Source organism: Antechinus flavipes, chromosome 2, assembly GCF_016432865.1.
Source record: "Antechinus flavipes isolate AdamAnt ecotype Samford, QLD, Australia chromosome 2, AdamAnt_v2, whole genome shotgun sequence".
Taxonomy (NCBI): Eukaryota; Metazoa; Chordata; class Mammalia; order Dasyuromorphia; family Dasyuridae; genus Antechinus; species Antechinus flavipes.
Window position 1 is genome coordinate 23682944 of NC_067399.1, and position 19143 is coordinate 23702086.

Sequence of the window (19143 nt, forward strand, 5' to 3'; positions counted from 1 at the left end):
ATGAATCTGCTATGTACAGCAGAGAACAAAATGAGAGGCGTGAAGCCTACACGTTTGTGCAGCAGCTGAGGTCCTACTAGGTGCCTTACTGGTTTTATTCATCCTATCATTGAAAAGAGATCCCCATGCATTTGTTGTCTACTTTCATTGTTTCCCTTTAAAACTCAAGTTTTACACAATTATACTCCCAAAGCATAGGGAAAGTCCTTTGGGCTCTAAGGTAATATAAAATCATCACAAAGATGTCATAAATCTCTTAACTTGCAGAGGAGCTGGGGTGTACATACACACATAAATAATCACTATTGCACATGCCCATTCAAACACATGCACTCCTACAGCCACATCGATCCATACATACATATACATATTCACATATGTACTTGTACGCTCACACATGCACACACAAGTCTAGCAATTTAATAAGAACAGAAGAGATTGTTTCTTTCAGGGCCCCACAAAGTGCAAGAGTAGGGAGGATCATGGTCAAATTGGCGAGGAGAATTGTGATAGAATGATGCAATTCAGATCTCCAACAAGATAGTTGGATGAGGGGTTATCTATAAGCCCAGATCCCTCCTTCAATCAGTGAATGAACAAGCAATTGCTAAACCGCTATGCGATAGGAATAGAAATATAAAAACATTGTCCCTGTTGGAAAGTCCTTAACCTGGATTGTGATCTCTTTAGGAGTCCCAGTCACTCACCTCCTAGACAGAAGCCTTGCCCACCTTGGAATGACATTGCCCCAGAGTTTGCCCTCCTGATGAATGGAACTCCCAGTAGCATTGTGATCTCCATTTTTCTACTTCTCTCTTCACAAACATACCTTTCTTCCTCTTCTTGCACAACTGAACCTCAAGAAAATGACTGACTTAAAGCCGGGGCCATGACCCCAAAATTCTTCTTAGGGGGCTTCCAGGGAACTGTAGGGGAAAACGATCAGCAAGTAAATCAAGGATGGGAATCTGGGGAATATGGGGATTCACTCTGGACTGTTGCATCTCTGCAGCAGTAGCTTTGTCTTTGTGGGAATGCCCTCCTACATCTCTCTACTAAAATTTCCACCTCAGCCCATACGTTTTATCTTCTCCTTGTAGAATGTGAGCTCCCTATGAGTAAAGACAATCTTGTTTTTCTGTATTTATACCCCCAGCATACAGCATAGTTATATCATTATAATGCTGAGAACTCACTATATATTCTGATATAGATTTAGTATATACCATACACTAAGTACTTAATGAATGCTTTATCTAGCCAGTTAGCTATTTCTTCCATGCGCTCCAATAAGGAGTGGTAAATAAAGTGTTATGGTACAATGTAAGAGGGTTAATTAACTCAGTAATACACACACACACACACTTGCAAGACAGTGACATGCTCAGTAGGCCGATATTTTTTGACCCCACACTAAAGAATTTGAAGAAGCCAGGGCAGAAAGCTGTTGTTAAGAGAACCACTGAACCAAAAAGAAGCATGTTGTTTACTTGTATTTTATTTCCCTGCCAGTTCAATAGACTTTAAAGGGATTTCCAGGTTGGTTCTAGGTTGTCTTCTTATTCCTTATGTGTGAACATGGAATTGGGACTTGGAACAGCTCCATCAAGGTCAATGTATGTCTTGCGGCAAGCTGGAACATGGGTTGACATCCTCTGGAAGGGGGCTGTCTTCTCCAAAGAAGAGGAAGTGGTGACTTTCTCCAGCTCCCAAGAAAATTTGTGGGATCAGGGAACTCACAAACTCTTTAGGAGCCACCGGGGCAAAGTCCACTGCTCATGGTTGTTGTGTGATCACCTACAGAGGGAAAGAAGCACAGAATGGAAGAGGAGCTAGGCTATAGTTTGGGAAATGACTTTGGCCACTCCGTGGAAAGTGGCTTGGAGGAGGGGGAGGGTCGAGACAGGGAGACCAATGAGCAGGCTATTTCAGCCATCCAGGTATGAGGCAATGAGGGCCTGAACCCAGGGAGTAAGTGTGTGAGCGGAGAGCAAAGAGCAGCCTTTGAAACTGCCCTTCCCGTTCTCTCGCTGATATTCTCTAGACTTTCACAGCTTCGTTCTCTCGTTTCCAATGATACCTGTCTTCTCCTTGCTGGATCTTTATCCACATCACACCTGTTCAATGTGAATGTCTCCTGAGCCTCTGTCCTAGATCCCCTTCTCTTCTCTTTTTACACTATTTCACTTGGTAGCCTCATCTGTGGATTCAACTATAATCTCTATGCAGATGATTCTCAAGTGTATTTGTTCAGCCCTAACTTCTTTTCTGAACTCCAGCCTCATCTCCAACTAACCATTAGACATCTCGGACTAGACGTCTTAAACTCAACAAGATTGTACACTGGGAATGGTAGCGCCCCCCGGATCACAGGTCCCTGCTTCTAGCCAATGGCTGATGGTCATTATCTGGGGAGACAGCCCTTAGGGAGAAGGGACCAGAGATCCCCAGCTGTCTCCCAAAGGCCAAACACAGGCCGGACAGCCTAACTGATGTAACAGTGGAAGAGACAAAAGGATGATGTGTCAGGCAAATCAAACCATCCTGGACACCATCTCCCTTCAGATTCTGGGGGAAACAGCCCAGGATCTTAAACCCAAAAGCTTTGGAAGTGATTGCCATTGTTGTGGGAAGTCAGATGGCAGAAGGCTGAAAATCAAATAATAGAAGAGAAAAATGGAGACAATAAGAGCAGGTTGTTTTTCTAAGACTTTAACTGAAAAAGGAAAGAGAATTATTAGATAATGTCTTAAGGTGATAGTAGGGTCTAATGAAGGGTTTTTTGGGTTTTTTGAGAATGAAGGGGAATTTTATTTTGTTTGAAGGATGTAAGGAAGGAAACAGGAAATATGAAGACAAAGAGAGGGGTGGGAGAACAATGGTGCTGGAGAAATTTGGGGAATGAGGTAGGATGGGATCAAGTGTTCTTGGTGGTGAAGAGAAGAACCTCATTATTAGAGGCTGGAGGAAATGAGAGAGTGATATATAATGTCAATCTCACTTCTCAGTGGAGAGGGGAAGAAGAAGGAAAGTTGGGGGGGGGTGGCACATTGAGAAAAGAGAATCTTTGGAACAGTTTTTTGTGTGAGGGAGTCTCAGAACCAATTAGGGAGGAATAAAAAGATTGCTTAGGTGCTGTAGGGGTAACTTAGCATGGGTGTGGGACTTTTCCCAACCTGCTCAGCAGCAGGTAAGAGCAGAGAAGACAATGCATGGCGTGGGTTTCCATCTGTAGAAACAAGAGGGCAATGGATTCACAAGCATCAAAGGATAAAGAGATGAATGGCAAGATATAAAGTGAAAATTGGGAAGGAAGCCAGAACAGAGAACGTACTAATGGCTACAGGGGATGCCAGGAGTGACCAGGACAGAAGGTAGGTTTGGGAGAGATGAAACAGGTAGAAATGGAATGATGGGAAGTATGGTCAGACAGGGGGACATCCCCATGCTAATTCAGGGCACGGAATGATTGTGGGACATGCAAGGTGTGACTAGCCCCGTGTATAGATGAAGTGGAATAAAGGTGGTGGGATTTAAGGAGTTTGCTGTTCTTGCTCAGTCCAACTCTCTGTGACCCTCTTGGGTGTTTTATTGGCAAAGATACCGGAGCGGTTTGCCGTTTCCTACTCCAGCTCATGTTATAGATGAGGGACGAGGCAAACAGGGTATATGACTTGCCCAGGCTCACCCCACTAAGAGTCTGATGCTGGATTTGAACTTGGGAAAAAGTCTTCCTGAGTCCAGAGCCAGCCCTCTATGCACTACGGCGCCACCTAGCCCTTGAGGTAGCATCAAAGTGCATTTTCCCTGGCAGGAATCAAGTCCTTGTGAACTGGGAGACTGTGGTGGAGACCAGTACAAAACCAGTTTCAGGCTGTGGATTTCCTCCTCAGGTAAAACCTTATCTCCCATGAGAAAAGTACTTCCGGGAGGGATTGTCTCTCCAGTCAGATCCCGGTTCCATGGGGAAGAGGCTCCGCTGCTTCCATCAGGGCAGGAGCTCTCCCATGTAGGGCTCTGTCTACCTCACCAATCACTGTTTGGATCCAGCTTAATCCAAACAATTCGGAGATTGCCAAGTGTGGCCCTGGCCCGGGAGCCTGGCGAGGCGCCCACCGTGGGGTTTCCTGACTTTACCACAGACCCGATTTCACTTCTGTTCTTGTCTCTGCCGGGAAGGGTCAGCTTCTGCCTGGAGACCGATGCCTGTCTGAGACCTATGGGAGAACAGGATTTGGCGGAACCAGTCCCCGCAGGGTGGGGATGGGGCACAGGGAGATAGTTTCCATTCGGGTACCACAGGCAGTACAGAGCTTGGGGGTCAGAGCTTGAGGGAGTCAAGCAATTACAGGATGAAGAGTCAGAAACCAGGAAGGGAGTCATTCTCATTCTGGCTGTGCATTATGGGAGTGTTTGCCATGAGGGAAACTGAGGCAGGTGAGTTGGGGGTCTGACTACAAGAATGAATGTGAAGCTACTGGGGAAGTGAGAGAATATAATATGTGTCCATTAGTTCCTGAGGTATGAATTTGGCTGGCAAGGGGGCACCTCCAACCTTGGCACAAGAGGAAAAAAGCAAGTTTGTGTTGGGAAACAGCAATTTTTCCTGACTCGCCTTGTTTAGAGTTGGCATTGGGTTGTTTTTCTATACCAGGGCTGTTCTATATGGGGCACGGAGCCTAGCTAGCATCAAACACACGGGGGCTTTGGGCAATGCTGACTAGAGCTCACTCAAACTTGGGGAACAGGGCTGTCTGTCTCTAGGAGGAAAAAGCCCAAGGAAGAAAGGGGTCATCCTCCGGTTACCCTCCTGTTTCTGCACCTCTGTTGGCAGCAGCTCTCCTGATGGATCCCGGGGCTCAGAGCTGGAGCCTTCCTTCTGCCAACACACACTGAGTGGGAGTGCCCTTGTCACTTCCCAAGCCCTCTTTAGTGAATGATCAAAGAATGATCTCTTTGATCACAGAATTACAGAATCAAAAAGCTTGAACTGAAAATAATCTCAAACAATCCAAAAGGATTGATGAAGGACCTACTATGTGCTGGATGTTAAGGATACAAAAACAAAAGCAAAATGATTCCTCCTGACTTCATCAAGTTTATGCTCTAACTGGGAGAGATATTTTATCATAACCATTCACAAAACAAGCTACCAGGCAGCGTGGGGGGAATGCTATAGCAGCCGGGAGATCTGGGAAAGGCTTCACGTGGGTGAGACTTGAAGAAATTAGGATGATGATCACGATGATAGCGGCAGTGGCGATGATGATGATGATAATATGGTATTTTGCCTATATTATTTAATTTGACCCCCTTCCAACAGAGCTATTATGTTTTCTAAAGCTGAAAAGATAAAGGCAGAAAAACTGATAGGTTGGTGCAACAGATCTTAAAATGTGGTCCAGGGATCCCTGAGAGTCTCTGAGCTACTTTCAGGGGCTTCTTGAGGTCAAAACTATTGTAATAATAACATTTCTAATATTTATATCTCAATTATGATATGATAAATATTTTAATGTCTAATTAATATCTAATAGGGTGATTTCTAATATGGCAAATGTTGATAAAGGCCATATAAATTCAGACTCATTGGAAGGTCTATAATAATTTTTAAGAGTATAAAGAGATTCCTGGGATGTGGAAGTCTGAGCACAACTGAGTCCATAGAATGTAACTTTTGTGTCTGAAATGTACTCGTTGGGTAGATATTGGGTGGCTTTAATGTGTCAGCTTCCAGGAGACTCTTGCTGGCTTCTTTCCCTCAATCTCAGTGTTACATCATGAAACCACCAAAAAAGTTCCCCGTCCTTTCTCATTGAAATAAGTTGAATGTTTTGTCATAATTACATTTTTTTTAGATTTTAATAGCTTTTTATTTACAAGTTATATGCATGGGTAATTTTACAGCATTGACAATTGCCAAGTCTTTTGTTCCAATTTTTTCCCTCCTTCCCCCCCCTCCCCTAGATGGCAGGTTGACCAATACATGGTAAATATATTAGAGGATAAACATAATTTCATTCTTAAGGGTGTCCCATCCCTCTGGAGACAACTTTCCCTGCAGAGTACTGAATTATGGGATTTCGCCTCTGTCTTGTCTGAATTTTTATAATTTCTCTTCCAAGTCTGAGGCACATGTCAAATCAAACTCAAATTCCCCCTTCCTAGCTACTACAAGCTCAAAGATGTCACTGTCTCCCGCTTTCCCCATTCCTCTCATATCAGCTCCTGTTTATTGCTCAGACTCGGGGTTCAGGTTGTTCCTCCTCTTACAGAAAGTTGAAATTATCAGAAATAAATACCTGTTTAAAACATTTCAACTATTCTGGTTTTTGCAAAGAAGTGGGAAGAGACAGAGACAGAGAGAAAGAGAAAGAAAGAAATGGAGACAAAGAGACACAAAGAGAAATGGAGAGAGACAGAAAGACAGAGAAAGAATCAGAAACAGAGGGAAAGACAGACTAAAAAATATAAAGAGAAAGAAAAAGAGAGATACAGAGGGAGACATATAGAGATAGATACACAGAGTAAAGCAGAGAAAGGGAAAGAGAGATACACAGAGAGGTACACAGAAAGAACCAGAGACAAAGAGAGATGCAGAAAGATACAGAGACAGGAACAGAGAGAGAGAAACAAGGAGAGAGACAAAAACAGAGAGAAAAAGTGAGATACAGAGGGAGGCAGAGAGACAGAAACAAAATAAAAGACAGAGACACAGAGAAATACACAGAAAAAGATAGGAACAAAGAGACACAAAGACAGACAGACAGAGAGAAATACACAGAGAGATACACACAAGAGAAAGACAGAGGCAGACAGTGACCAACAGAGACAGAAATAGAGACAGGAGAGAGACAGAGACAGAGACAGATAAGAGACCAACAGAGACAGAAATAGAGATGAGAGACAGAGACAGACAGAGACCAACAGAGACAGAAATAGAGATGAGAGACAGAGACAGACAGAGACCAACAGAGACAGGAGAGAAAGATCGAGATAGAGAGACAGAAAAAAGCTTCTCTTCGTGCCAACTTTAATTGGTTTCCAGGATCTGATTCCACCTTCTGGCCCACTGCAATAGGCAGCCACTATAATCCTTGAGGAGGGGAATGACAAGCTTATAGCTGCACTTCAGGTAAATCACTTTGTCAGCTAGGTGAAGAGTAAAATGGAGTGGGAGAAAATGGAAGCAGCAGGCAAAGCAATTAGGAAGTTAGCCCAACTGTGGCACACAAGCTCCACACAACTGAGCTCCCTGGGTCCCCAAGATCTCCTTCATGAGGAAAATAATGCCAGCAGAAAATAGGCCAGTCCTGGGCAGGCCACCATCCCGCACACAGAGTCTGTCCCTTTTTGTCCTTGATCCATACAACCTTCTGTATCTACAGAATTGAGAAGGGCCAGTCCTTGGTACAAGAGTTACAGTTATGTCCCCTTCCCTGCTTAAATAAAGCAGTGGCTCGCCGCCCTGGCAGACAGAAGCACTGGCATTTGCCCCTCTTCCTTTTGCTGTTTCCTCCCCGATCCTACCTCCTCTAACCCCCGGGCCCATCTCCAGTTCTCATGTTAAAATCTTCAGTACCAAAACACAAAGTCCTGGGAGACACCCTAGTCACATCATCAAGGCAAAAGTGGACCTTGTTGGGAGCTGCTGTCTGCAGTTGGGTGGGAGGCCCTAACTGGCGGGCACCAGGCCCCCTTCCGGATTGCTGCCCCTGGCCCAGGAAAGCTGCCCAGCCTGTCTAACCCCAGTTAGCCTCCTGACAGTGGGAGCCATGACGTCTGATTAAATCTCTCTTCATTCTCTCCTTGGCTTTCTCTCAGCCCTTCACAGGCACGAGATCTTTTTTACTGCGATGGGTACGACCAAGACTCTCTTGGACTTCATCCTGGTCAGCTACGTGGATGACGTGGAGATCGCCTTCTATGACAAAAAGCACCAGCAGCTGGTGATCAAGGAGGCCTGGGTCTCCCACGCCCTGGGAGCCGATTTCATTGAAGACAGACAGCAAACGCTGATATTCAGTGAAATTGAGTATCTTTGGGCCCTCCAGAATTGGTTTCAGAATGATACTTTGGGTCGAAGTAAGTCTGCCCTGTCCTCCACTGCTCTCGTTCTTATTTGTCCTTTCCCCCCTGGGACTTTAAGGGTCCAAATCTATGAAGTCACATCATTAAGGTAAGTGTCCAGGGGTCAACGTCTCCTGTGCCATGAGCCAGAGAACCTGAATGCCCTAAACCTTAATCCCCGCTAAACAACATCAGTGTCCCAGGGTCCCAGCTCTACTTCTTAGAACAAACCCAAGGTTCTCTGCTTTCAGCAGAACAAGTCACTGAACCCCAGCAGAAATCATCAATATCTTCTCATCCCTAAGCTTAGAAACGGGCTGACCTTTATTCCCATCTAGAAAGCCCCCTTTCTTCTCATATGGCTACTGAATCTTGATGCTTGATTTATATCCCATGTGTAATGAGTGTGTTTTCCTGCTAGTTTATTTAAAAGAGAAAAGAAGAAATATCTATTGAAAAATAACCAGTCTCTGAATGAATGTTCCCTAACTCTTAGGCTATCCCACCTGACTACAGGTCCCCAGATGACTTATGATTTTCCCTCTATTGAATGGTTTAGCAAGCTCATGGGCTGCAGAAGGAGGTTGCTTTCTGTTCTTACATAATGGCTGATCTGAAGAGTTTTGTCCACACAATCAATCAGTGAATGAGATGTCTCCTCTCCAAACAAGGAACACGTGGGAATAAATGGGGTATAGGCAGGCAGGCAGGCAGTAAGCATATAATAAGTGCACATTATGTGGCAGGAGGGCCCTATGCTAAGAGATAGAGGTACAGAGGCAAAAAACAAAATTTCTTAACCTCGAAGGTCATATGAGGGAGACAATGTACAAACAGATTTACAAAATGTAGAAAGAAAAGAGTCAGTAATCTGAGAGGAAAGATACTAACGGTGAGGGGTAATGGAGGTGGGGAATAGGAAGTACTGGGAAAGGAAAGTTGAGATCTGAACTAAGTCTAGAAGAAAGCCAAGAAAGCTGGGAGACAGAGGTGAGGAAGAAGAGCATTTCTGGCATAAAGGCAAGTACACCAGTGTTGCTGATCACATAATACATGGAGGGAATAATAACATATAAGAAACCAGGGAAAATAGGAAGAAGTAAAATTATAAAAGGCCTTACAAACCAGAATATTTTAATTTGATCATGAAGGTAAAAGGGAGCCACTGAAGTTTATTGAGTAAGAACATATCGAAAGTTTAGGAATATCAGCTGAATGAAGTAAGGACTGGAATGGGAAGTCCCTTGAGTTAAAAACATGAGCCAAAGAGCTAATGTTGTAGTCTGGGAAGAAGGTGATGGGTTTATATTGGATAATGGTGTGAATAGAGAACAGGGAACATATGTGAGACCTTGTGGCGTCTTCAGATTAAATTTGTAAAATGGAAGCAAGAAAAAATTGAGAATAATCCCTAGGTTGTGAGCCTGAGTGAATGAGAGGATGATGGGACTTTTGACAATAACGAAGCTAGGAGAAAAGAAGAGTTTAGAGGGGAAAGATAATGAATTCTGCTTTGGATATGTTGAGTTTGAAATATCTCTGGGACATCCAGTTCAAGATGTCCAATAGGCAATTACAGACGTGAGACTGGAGAGCAGGAGACAGATTACATAGAAAGGATATTGGAATCTATGGGAATTGGTGAAATCACTAGCTTAGATAAAGGGAGAAGAGAAAAGGGCCAAAGTTATTGGGTAAGACTTGGAGGAAGAATTGGGGGTGAACAAGAGGAAGACGTCTCACCCACCCCCAGAGAGGAAGCCATGGAAAAGAGAGTGACCAGACAGGTCAAAGACCACAAAAGATCAAGGGATTGAGAAAGGCCATTAAATCTGGCAATTGAGATGAAGAGAGCGGCTTCAGTTGAATGATAAAATCCAAAGGACAGAGGCTTAGGAGAGAGAGGGAAGGAAGGAGGAACATCCATCAATTGAGGCAGTTTTGTTGTTTGTGGATGAAGGGAACAGAGCTAAGACAATGGATCCTCAGATCCAGGGTGGGGAGGTAGGGCGTGTGTGTGTGTGTGTGTGTGTGTGTGTGTGTGTGTGTGTGTGTGTGTGTGTAGGCAACAAAGAAATAGATAAGGAATAAAAGAGGTAAATAAGAAGAGATGGAAGATTAGTGAGAGAATAGGAATGTTATAGAGAAAACAGGATAGCAACGCTCTCATCGCCTTAAAAATCAGAAACATTCAATCTGACATAGGTCACTAACAACCTTAACAAAGGTCATCTCTCTCCTTATAAGGCCCACAAGGCAGGGACTCTCCTTCAGGTTCCCATCCTCCCAATCCATTGCACCTGTATTAAGCCCTTCTATAATGAAAAGACAACCCCCCCCCCACCATGGCCCTTTCATTCTACTACTCACCCTGGCTTTGTCCTCAAAGGAACCCTTTGCTCTCTCAGGGAACCACACAGTCCAGATTTGGCACAATTGTCACCTGGACCGAGACATCCATGTGAGCAGCCGCATCTGGTACGCTGTGGATGGGGAGGATTTCCTCCAGATGGATGAGCAGATAAGCCATTGGGTGGCCAAGAAGCTCGAGGCTAAACCCATCCTTCCCCTCTTAGAAAAGATCTCCTGCTCCAAGAAGATGAAGCGCTACCTGGAGGACTACTGTATCCAGCCAATGAGGAAAATCCTACGCTACTCAAACGTCCGGGATAATGGTGAGACCTCTCGCCCTCCGGGAGATCCAAACTGAGGGCATCTGTGTAGAAGCCGGCAGTCTAGAGCTCTAGGTTAGGGTCACAGTGCAAAGTCAGCCCCAGAGAGATGGGGAGGACTGTTCTTTCTTTGAAGAAGGGGACACTGTGCTGGGTATTTTATTCAAATACATAATCAGGATTTAAAAAGCGGCATTTTAGCATCACAAACTGGGAAAGCATCCAGTGTCAACCCAAGGGAGAAAGGAAGGAATTGAGATTATATAGCATCTGTTATGGGCCACAGTCTGTGACACTGGGTCTCCTTTGATTTCAAAACAGTTCCTCAAGGGAGCTGCTATAATTATTTCAAATTAGGAAATTGAGGGAAACAGAGGTTAAGTGACTTGCTCAGGATTTCCCAGTTACTAAGTGTTTGAGGTCAGGTTTAAATTCAGGAAGATGGGGAATCTATCCAGTGCACCACCACCACCTGCCTCCAAGGATGAGCTCTGTCTCTGAGCAGCAGCCTAGCTAAAGGCGGAGTTATCCATCACTGTAATGTTCTCTTCTCTAAAGTATAATGTTCTCTGGGAGCAGGTTTCTTGGGGGCTTCTAGAGGCAGCCTTAGGTTCAATTCAAAGTAATAATCACCTCAAATGCAGTCAGGGATTAAAGTCTAGTCCTTTATTGTTTCTTCCAAAATAGCCCGGTTAGCTTTCCTTGGTTCTGAGAGTTCCTGTTGCTAGTCCTTTGCCTCTTTCAGCTTCAGCCACTCTTCTTCCAAATCCCGGCTTCTCAATCTCCCCAACTGACTCCTGGCTAAGGCTCCCAGGGGGCTTGCCCTTTTATATGCTCTTTTAGAGGTGTGAACTCAAAGGTTGAGTCCTCCTCCGAGAGAGTGGGATTGTGGGTTCCTGACTTGTGAATCTCCCAGAGTCCTGTCAATCCCAGTGACTTAGCACCTTGTAAGAATCGTAACACATCACTAGAGAGATAGTCACTGGCTGATTTTGCTTGTTTGGTCATTTTTTTAAATGAACCCAGGAGATCCTGTCCACTTATAGGTGTTAAGATGTTCAGGGGACCCACAGTGATGAAGTCAAGGGTCTTCTTAAGTATTATAGCTTCAAATAGTCTTTGGTATAACTTACCTTAATGTGTTGTGGCTGTTTAGTGATTGATTTAGATATCTCCTGATGGCAAATTATCATCAATATAATCCAAGCAATAATTAAGCACCTACTAGGTACAAGGCACTGAATAAGAAAATGGAGATAAGAATACTAAATAAAAACAGTCTCTGCCCTAGATGAAATTGCATCTTTCTAAGGGGAGTACTAATAAATGTCTTTTCTTGGGGTTTTTTAGATATAGTACTCGGCAAATCAGTAAGTAAGGACAATAGGATGAAAGGTCCGGAAGTCACGGCTTGACTGAATCTCAGTTAATATGGAAGGAAATAGGACAACAAGGAGGCCAGGGTGGGAAAAGGGGATAGAGATGAGGAAAGATTCAGTGTCCAGATAGTGCTAGATGTGATGCGCTCTGTACTGTCCTCTGCCCACAGTGCCCCCAGAAGTGACCGTGTCCCAACGTGACACTCCTGATGGCAACGTCAGCCTCTCCTGCACAGCCAGAGGCTTCTACCCCCGTTCTATCCTGCTGCGCTGGGAGAAGGATGAGCAGCCGGTGACGTGGGGGCAGGAGAGCTCCAGCGGCATCTTGCCCAACATTGATGCTACTTTCTACCTCCAAATCACCCTCAAGCTCCAGTCAAGGGACATGGAGCCAGGTTATACCTGTGTGGTGGAGCACCGTGAGCTCGAGAGTCCAGCTGTGTATCCCGGTGAGTCTCCCACCCAAAATGATCTAGCCCATCCCCAGGAGGCCATACCTTGGCGGTAGCTTCTCTAACTTCACCCAAGGGCAGGATTCCAGTTCTGAATCTCTGATTCTCTGATTACACTGACCATTGCTTGAAGTCAAGATTTCTACCCCCCTTTTCTGCTGCCCTTCATTTCTCCCAGTGCCAGAAAAGCCCCCTCGGATAAGGCCTCGGCATGTGGTCCTGAGCATCCTGGCAGTTGTCACCCTGTTGGTGAGCTGGGCCGTGGTTTTCATCACGTGGAAGAAGAGGAAGACGACAGGTAACTATGCGGGGCCGTCACACGTGGAACCCTTAAAGATGCGGGGTGATGACAATGGTCATAGTGAGAATTATGAAAATAACAATGGTGACGAGCAAGATGGCGACATAACAATGATGGCGCGATGATAATGACAATGGCCGTGATCAGGAGGCTCCTGCCAAGATGCAAGGTCATGAGGAAAGCTCTTTATTGCCTGAATCTCAGATCTGGAAATACCTTCAAAGGTCACTTAGTAAAATGTGTCCATTCGCCTTCCTGATCCCAATGCCCTGGACACTGAACACTGAGAACTAACCGCAGTGCTGCACTGAGGGACTGGTCTGGATTGAATTCAAATCCACCCTCAAATGATTCTATATGACCCTGGGCAAGTAAATGAACCCCTTTTGCCTCAGTTTCTTCATCGGCAAAGCGGGGATAATAATAGCATTTGCCTCCCAGGATTATTGTGAAAAGTGAATGACATTAATATTAGTAAAGCACTTAACACGGTGCCTGGCACATTGTAAACTATGTAAATGTTAGCTGGTACCATCCTCCTCATCTCCATTATTGTTCTGACGATACCTGCTAATCATGGATGGCCTCCAAGCCTTTGTCCCAGGCCCTCTTCTCTTTTTGCTGGATGCTGTCTCACTAGTGTGTCTCATTAGCTTTCTACAGAGTTAATTGTTATCTGTATTCAGGTGATTCCGGATCTATATATCCAACAGATCTATATATTCAGAGTTCAAGTCCCACATGACCATCTTTTGTCCTCAGACTAAATGTCACAGACTTAACGTGGACAAAATTAAACTTATTATCTTTCCCCAAAATAAACCTCAGTACTTCCCTCTCACTGTCAAGGGGACCACAGGAACCCACACTCATATCCTTAATGTCATTCTAGACTGCTTAGTCACATGCCACAGTCCAATTCATTAGTATTTTCATATCAATACACACATCCTTCATATGTATTTATATGTGTATATATCTATTTGTCCATGTAGCCTTCTCCATTCATATCGTTGTTCAGTCGTTTCAGTTGTGTCTGTCTCTTTGTGACCCCATCTGGGATTTTCCTGGTAGAGACACTAGAGTAGTTGGCCATTTCCTTCTCCAGCTCATCTGACAGATGAGGAAACTGAGGCAAGTAAAGTTAAGTGACTTGCCCAGGGTCACACACCTAGTTATTGTCAGGAAATGAGTCTTCCTGATTCCTGGCCTGAACGCTCTGAGCACTATAGTACCTGTAACTCCATAACCATGCAATCCTCCTCCTCAATAAACTCTAGTGGCTCCCTATTACTTCCAGAGTCAAAGATAAATCCTTATCTCTTCATGACCTGGATCTCTCCTACCTTTTCTAATCTTCTCCTACTTTTTTCTCCTCCACACCCTGGATGTTCTGGTTACACTGACCTTCTAGCTATCCCCATCACATAACACTCCATCCTCCCTCTGTGTCTTTGCCCTGGCTATCCTCCATAGCCTGATGCTCTCTCTGCACGCCCACACCTTTAGCTTTCCTTAAGACTCAGCTCCAACCTCCCCCACCATAGGTGGCCTTCCCTCCAGCTCTGCCTTCAGCTACTAGGATCTTCTCTTCCAGGGTTACATGACCTCTATTCTTTACATATCCTGGCTGCATCTAGCTATTGACATGCTTTCTCTCCGTTAAGATGGAGTCAGAAACTGACTTTGCCTTTCTTTGCATCCCCAGCACTGGCATGATACATAAGAAAAAGCACTTAATTAATGCTTTTTGATTAGCTGCCAAGTCCAAAGGATCTATCATCTCCCTCCTTTGGCCCCCCAGTACACCCTAAGTTTGAATTCACAGGCAAAAAATCTATTGGTCACATTGGATTTGTTGTCCCCTATAAACCCGAGTGTTTTTTTCACACCAACTATCATTTAGTCATCGCTCGTTGCTTCTTGAGCTCAGGTCCTCAACCAAGTCTGAATTCACCTGAGTTTACTATCATCCAGCCCACATCTCTTCATCTTGCTCACAAAAATAGCATGGGAAGCTTTGCCAAATCATCTGCGAAAACCCTACTATATCATGTCTTTCATTTCCTTGTTTTATCAGCCTAATAACCCTGTATTCAAAAAAGAATCAGTCATGACTTTTTTTTTTGAAGAGCCCATGCGGATTCTTAGTGATCGTGACCCAAAAAAAAAAAAATCCCAGAAAAAAAAATTCTTAGTTTAGATTTCAACTCTCTGTTTGTCCAAACACAGATACTCTTCCATCGACTCTCATACTCAAGTTCTACATCCTGGATTTTGAAATACTCTGTATATTCTCTCTGTGTTCTCTGTAGAGGCTCACCTTCCCAGATACATGACCCAAGAGCAATTCTGCTGGGTAGCCACTTCCCCCCAGCCTGAGCACAACTGAAACTGTTCCAGCAGAGACAATGAGACCCAAGGCTTGACACAATTGGTTTTTGGTCAGCATCAAGGCAGAAAGAACTAACTGGTCCCACTGGGGATTATGTCATTAGCATCCCACCCTAAGCTGCCTGACTCAACCAGTCTGACCACATTTATATATTATACGCAAATAAATCCGTGAGTCGTGGTTATTTATTATATTACCATTATCTTCCTCTTCCACTAGGCTGCAGTGTCTCACCGGGCTCTGCAGATAACTGATCCTGAGTCCCTAAGGCTGCACCAACAGAGTCCAGGATCTGACCCGTCCTACTTGTCTGGAATATTCGCGAGGATTGTTCCGTGCAGCTGCCAGCCCAGTAGAGATGAGCTGAGGGCAGCGAACCACATCGTCAGCCATCTGGTGCTGGTTTCTTTTGTCAACAACAATTCACTGAAAGTGATATAACCTGATGCGTGAACTAGACAAGGATACGCAAGGAAACGATCCTTTGAATAATATCGCCAATAAACATTGATGCAAATAATGGTAGAATGCTTCACAAGCAGAATGAGAACATGAGAAAATATAGTAAGCCAGAGTAGTCAGATACAACTTTCCCCTAAACCAAAGAATCCATGAGCTGAGAGCATGATTTATTTACCCATAGAAAAGCTTTTCCCCAAAAATGTAAGCTGGGGGCGGGGGGGGGGGGGGGGGCCCCACTGGCCTATACTCCACAAGAACATTTTAGAACAAGTGAGATTCCTGTCATCCATTAGTCATAAATCTAGCTGTTCCTCACCATTCAGAACCAGCAACAACAATGAGACATTACCTATTACAAGAGAAGGTTTATCCCATCTCTTACCTGTAGGCGACTTGGTCTTGCTACCTCTATGAGAGGTCACAATTATTTTAAGGTTTACAAAATCCTTTTTTTTTTTCATAATAAGCTTGACCAAAGACCAAAGAACTTTTAAATGAACTGCGGGCTCATATGCAGGGGATGTGGAATCAGGAAGACCCTTTATAGATCCTTTCCAACTTAGGATCAAATGAGATAACACAATTAAGTGCTTAAAGCCTCTATAAGTGCTATCAGCTATCATCATCACCATCACCAATGGTTATTATCATTATTTGCCTATGCCCTATTTAAAATCAATCAGACAAGTGCTTATAAAGTTCCTACTATGTGCCAATTACTGTGTTAGGTGCCAGGGATAGGAAGACAAATATGGGATAATCTTTCAAGAAACTACCTCATGCTCCTGTTCTCCCCTGCTCCCAGGAAAGTCTGCTGTGAGGACAGGAAACCCTTCAGTTCCCACACTGGAAGGGACTGTCAGAGAGGAAATGGCAAGTGATATTGGCTTTTATGAGTTCAGGGGTCCAGATCTTTATGTCCTGGACCCCCCTGACATCAGGTGAAGCCTTTTCGCTGAATGATGCTTCTAAATGTGTAAAATAAAATGCATGGAATTACAAAGGAAATCAAATATGTTGATATCTAGTTGTACATTTATATCTACATATGTGTTTATAGATAGATAGGTATAGCTATAGATGTATACATAGAACAAGTTCAAGGACAGCAGGTAAAGCCCTCTTGTAGTCCTTACTATGTGGACAGCTAAGGGCGCCATAGTGCCTAGGTGAGTCAGGAAGACTCCATGAACTCAAATCTGGCCTCAGATGCTTAGTAGCTGTTTTATTCTGGGTAAGTCACTTCACCCTGTTGCCTCAGTTTCCTCATCTGTAAAATGAGCCGGATAAGGAAATGGCCAATCACTCGAGTAACTTTGTCAAGAAAACCCCACGTGGAGGCTCATAGACTCACAAATCCCCTGGCACAGTTCCTGGCACATGGCAAATAAGCAACGTCTTAGCTAGCTGGCTGTGGCTCCAAATGGAGCAACATTCAACAAGCAATTTCTTCCCTCTGATTTTTGGAACTATTCTCTGCCTGCAGAGTCCATCATGCTGGGCCTCGAAGAACCTTAGACACAGGACTGCAAAGACGTCCTGACCTGGAGGGTTGACCGGGACATCCAGGACCCAGAGCCCTGGTTTGAGAAGAACCAGAGTAATAATCGATAGCCCGATCTAGAACAAGCAATGCTAGGGAATAGCCCAGCAGGACTCAGGAGCCAACAGCCCGGATGATGGGTAAAGTTTAGACAATGCAATGAGTAAGCAAATCTGGGCCAATTAGGGAATGACTGAGCAAATTGTTGTATGTGATCACAATGGAACACTACTATGCTAAAAGAAATTATGAGCTCGATAATCTTCGAAAATCGTGGATAGACTTAGCATGAAATAATGAAGAGCAAAATGACCTGAACCAAGAGGATGTTGTATATAATAATAATACTGCTTTAAGAACAACTTTGAGCAACTAAGTCATTTTGACTATTATAAATACTCAGATCACTGAAAAGAACAATCAAAGAAACCTTCTGCATCCAGAGAAAGATTAACAGATTATGGATGGAGTGATTTTACATATTTGTGTCTAATGGTAAGGGTAGGGAGAGGGGAGATAAGGGGAGAAAAAAATAAGAAAAAATCCACATCATAAATTTATTATATATTTAAAAGGAATAACAAATAGTACATAATAGATTTGCAGTTTCATGTACAATCATATTTTTATTTTTCTACTGTTATGGAAATTTTTTTTACAATTCCTTTTTCACAAATGCCATTTCACAATTTTATAAATTAAAAACAAATTTTTTTTAAAGATAGCAGCAATCTCTCTATTCACAGACATTTCCAGTTTATGCTAATGAGGCTCCCCTGAATCGCTTCAACTTTGCCTGTTGCCCTGCAGCTTCCCTTCCAAATGGGCCTTTCAATGCTGACTATTGAAAGCTCACTGCCTCTTGGCTGCCATCTTGCCAACATAACCCTATGCAACTGCCAGGAGGCAGCTAGAGGCGCCATAGTGTGCTGAGCCCTTTGCCTGGACACAACGCAAAAACAACACAATACCTAAAAATATTTCCCCCAAAATCAAAAAATCCTGTTTTTGTTGTTCAATTATTTCAATCATGTCCAACTCTTCATCCATTTGGAGTTTTCTGAGCAGAGATATCGGAGTGGCTTGCCATTTTCTTCTCCAGTTCACTTGACAAATAAGGAAACTGAAGCAAACAGGGTTAAGTGACTTGCCCAGAGTCACACAATGAATAAGGTCCCAATTGAATGCCTGATTCTAGGCCCAGCACTCTATCCACTGAGCCACCCAGCTACTCCTAGATCATGTTTTTGGTCAATACAACCTGAACGTATAGAACAATACAAACTTCTTATATTTGACCTTTTATATGACTTATAGGAAATTCAATTTCTGGGACTAGTGTCCTCTGGAATAGTTAATCACCAACCACAGAATTAAATAAACTGAGTACTCCATGGTATGGTGGAAAGAGACTTAAGACTGTGTCAAGAGACTGGACTTCTAATTTTGATTCTGTCACTGATTCATCATTGGATCTTTGGAGTCTCTCAACCTCATGTAGCTCCTCTGCTTTAAAAAAAAAAAAAAAAGAAAAGAAAGAAAAAAGAAAAGAAAAGAAAAACAAAAAGATTGGACTAAATGATGTCTTAGTTATTATTAGCAACAGCAGCTTTATACTATGATTGAGCTCCCAGCTTATTTGATTCTCAAGATCCCCAACATTATTCTCTCTCACCAGACACTGGAGTGTTTATACCTCCAACCTCACCACTCCCAAGATCTTGAATTTAGAAATTTCCACTTATAATCACAACCTCTTATTCTGCTGTTTTACCCTTTGTTTTACTTCTCCTAAAGAAGTTCCCTCAATCTCCACCCATTGTGACCTTTCACCATTCTAGTCATCTTCTGGACACTTGCAGATTGTCA

At 43.7% G+C, this 19143-nt stretch overlaps 1 protein-coding gene across 1 annotated transcript in view; it reads right to left on the reverse strand.

Moving 5' to 3' along the window:
* Positions 1-1478: 1478 nt before the first annotated feature.
* The window catches only part of SIGLEC1 (sialic acid binding Ig like lectin 1), a 57865-nt gene continuing 40200 nt past the window's right edge, over positions 1479-19143 (reverse strand). The window contains exon 22 of the mRNA XM_051973514.1: positions 1479-1797. Within this exon, the coding sequence (XP_051829474.1) occupies positions 1777-1797 (21 nt within the window). The 3' untranslated portion in view covers positions 1479-1776. The remainder of the gene's footprint in view (positions 1798-19143) is intronic.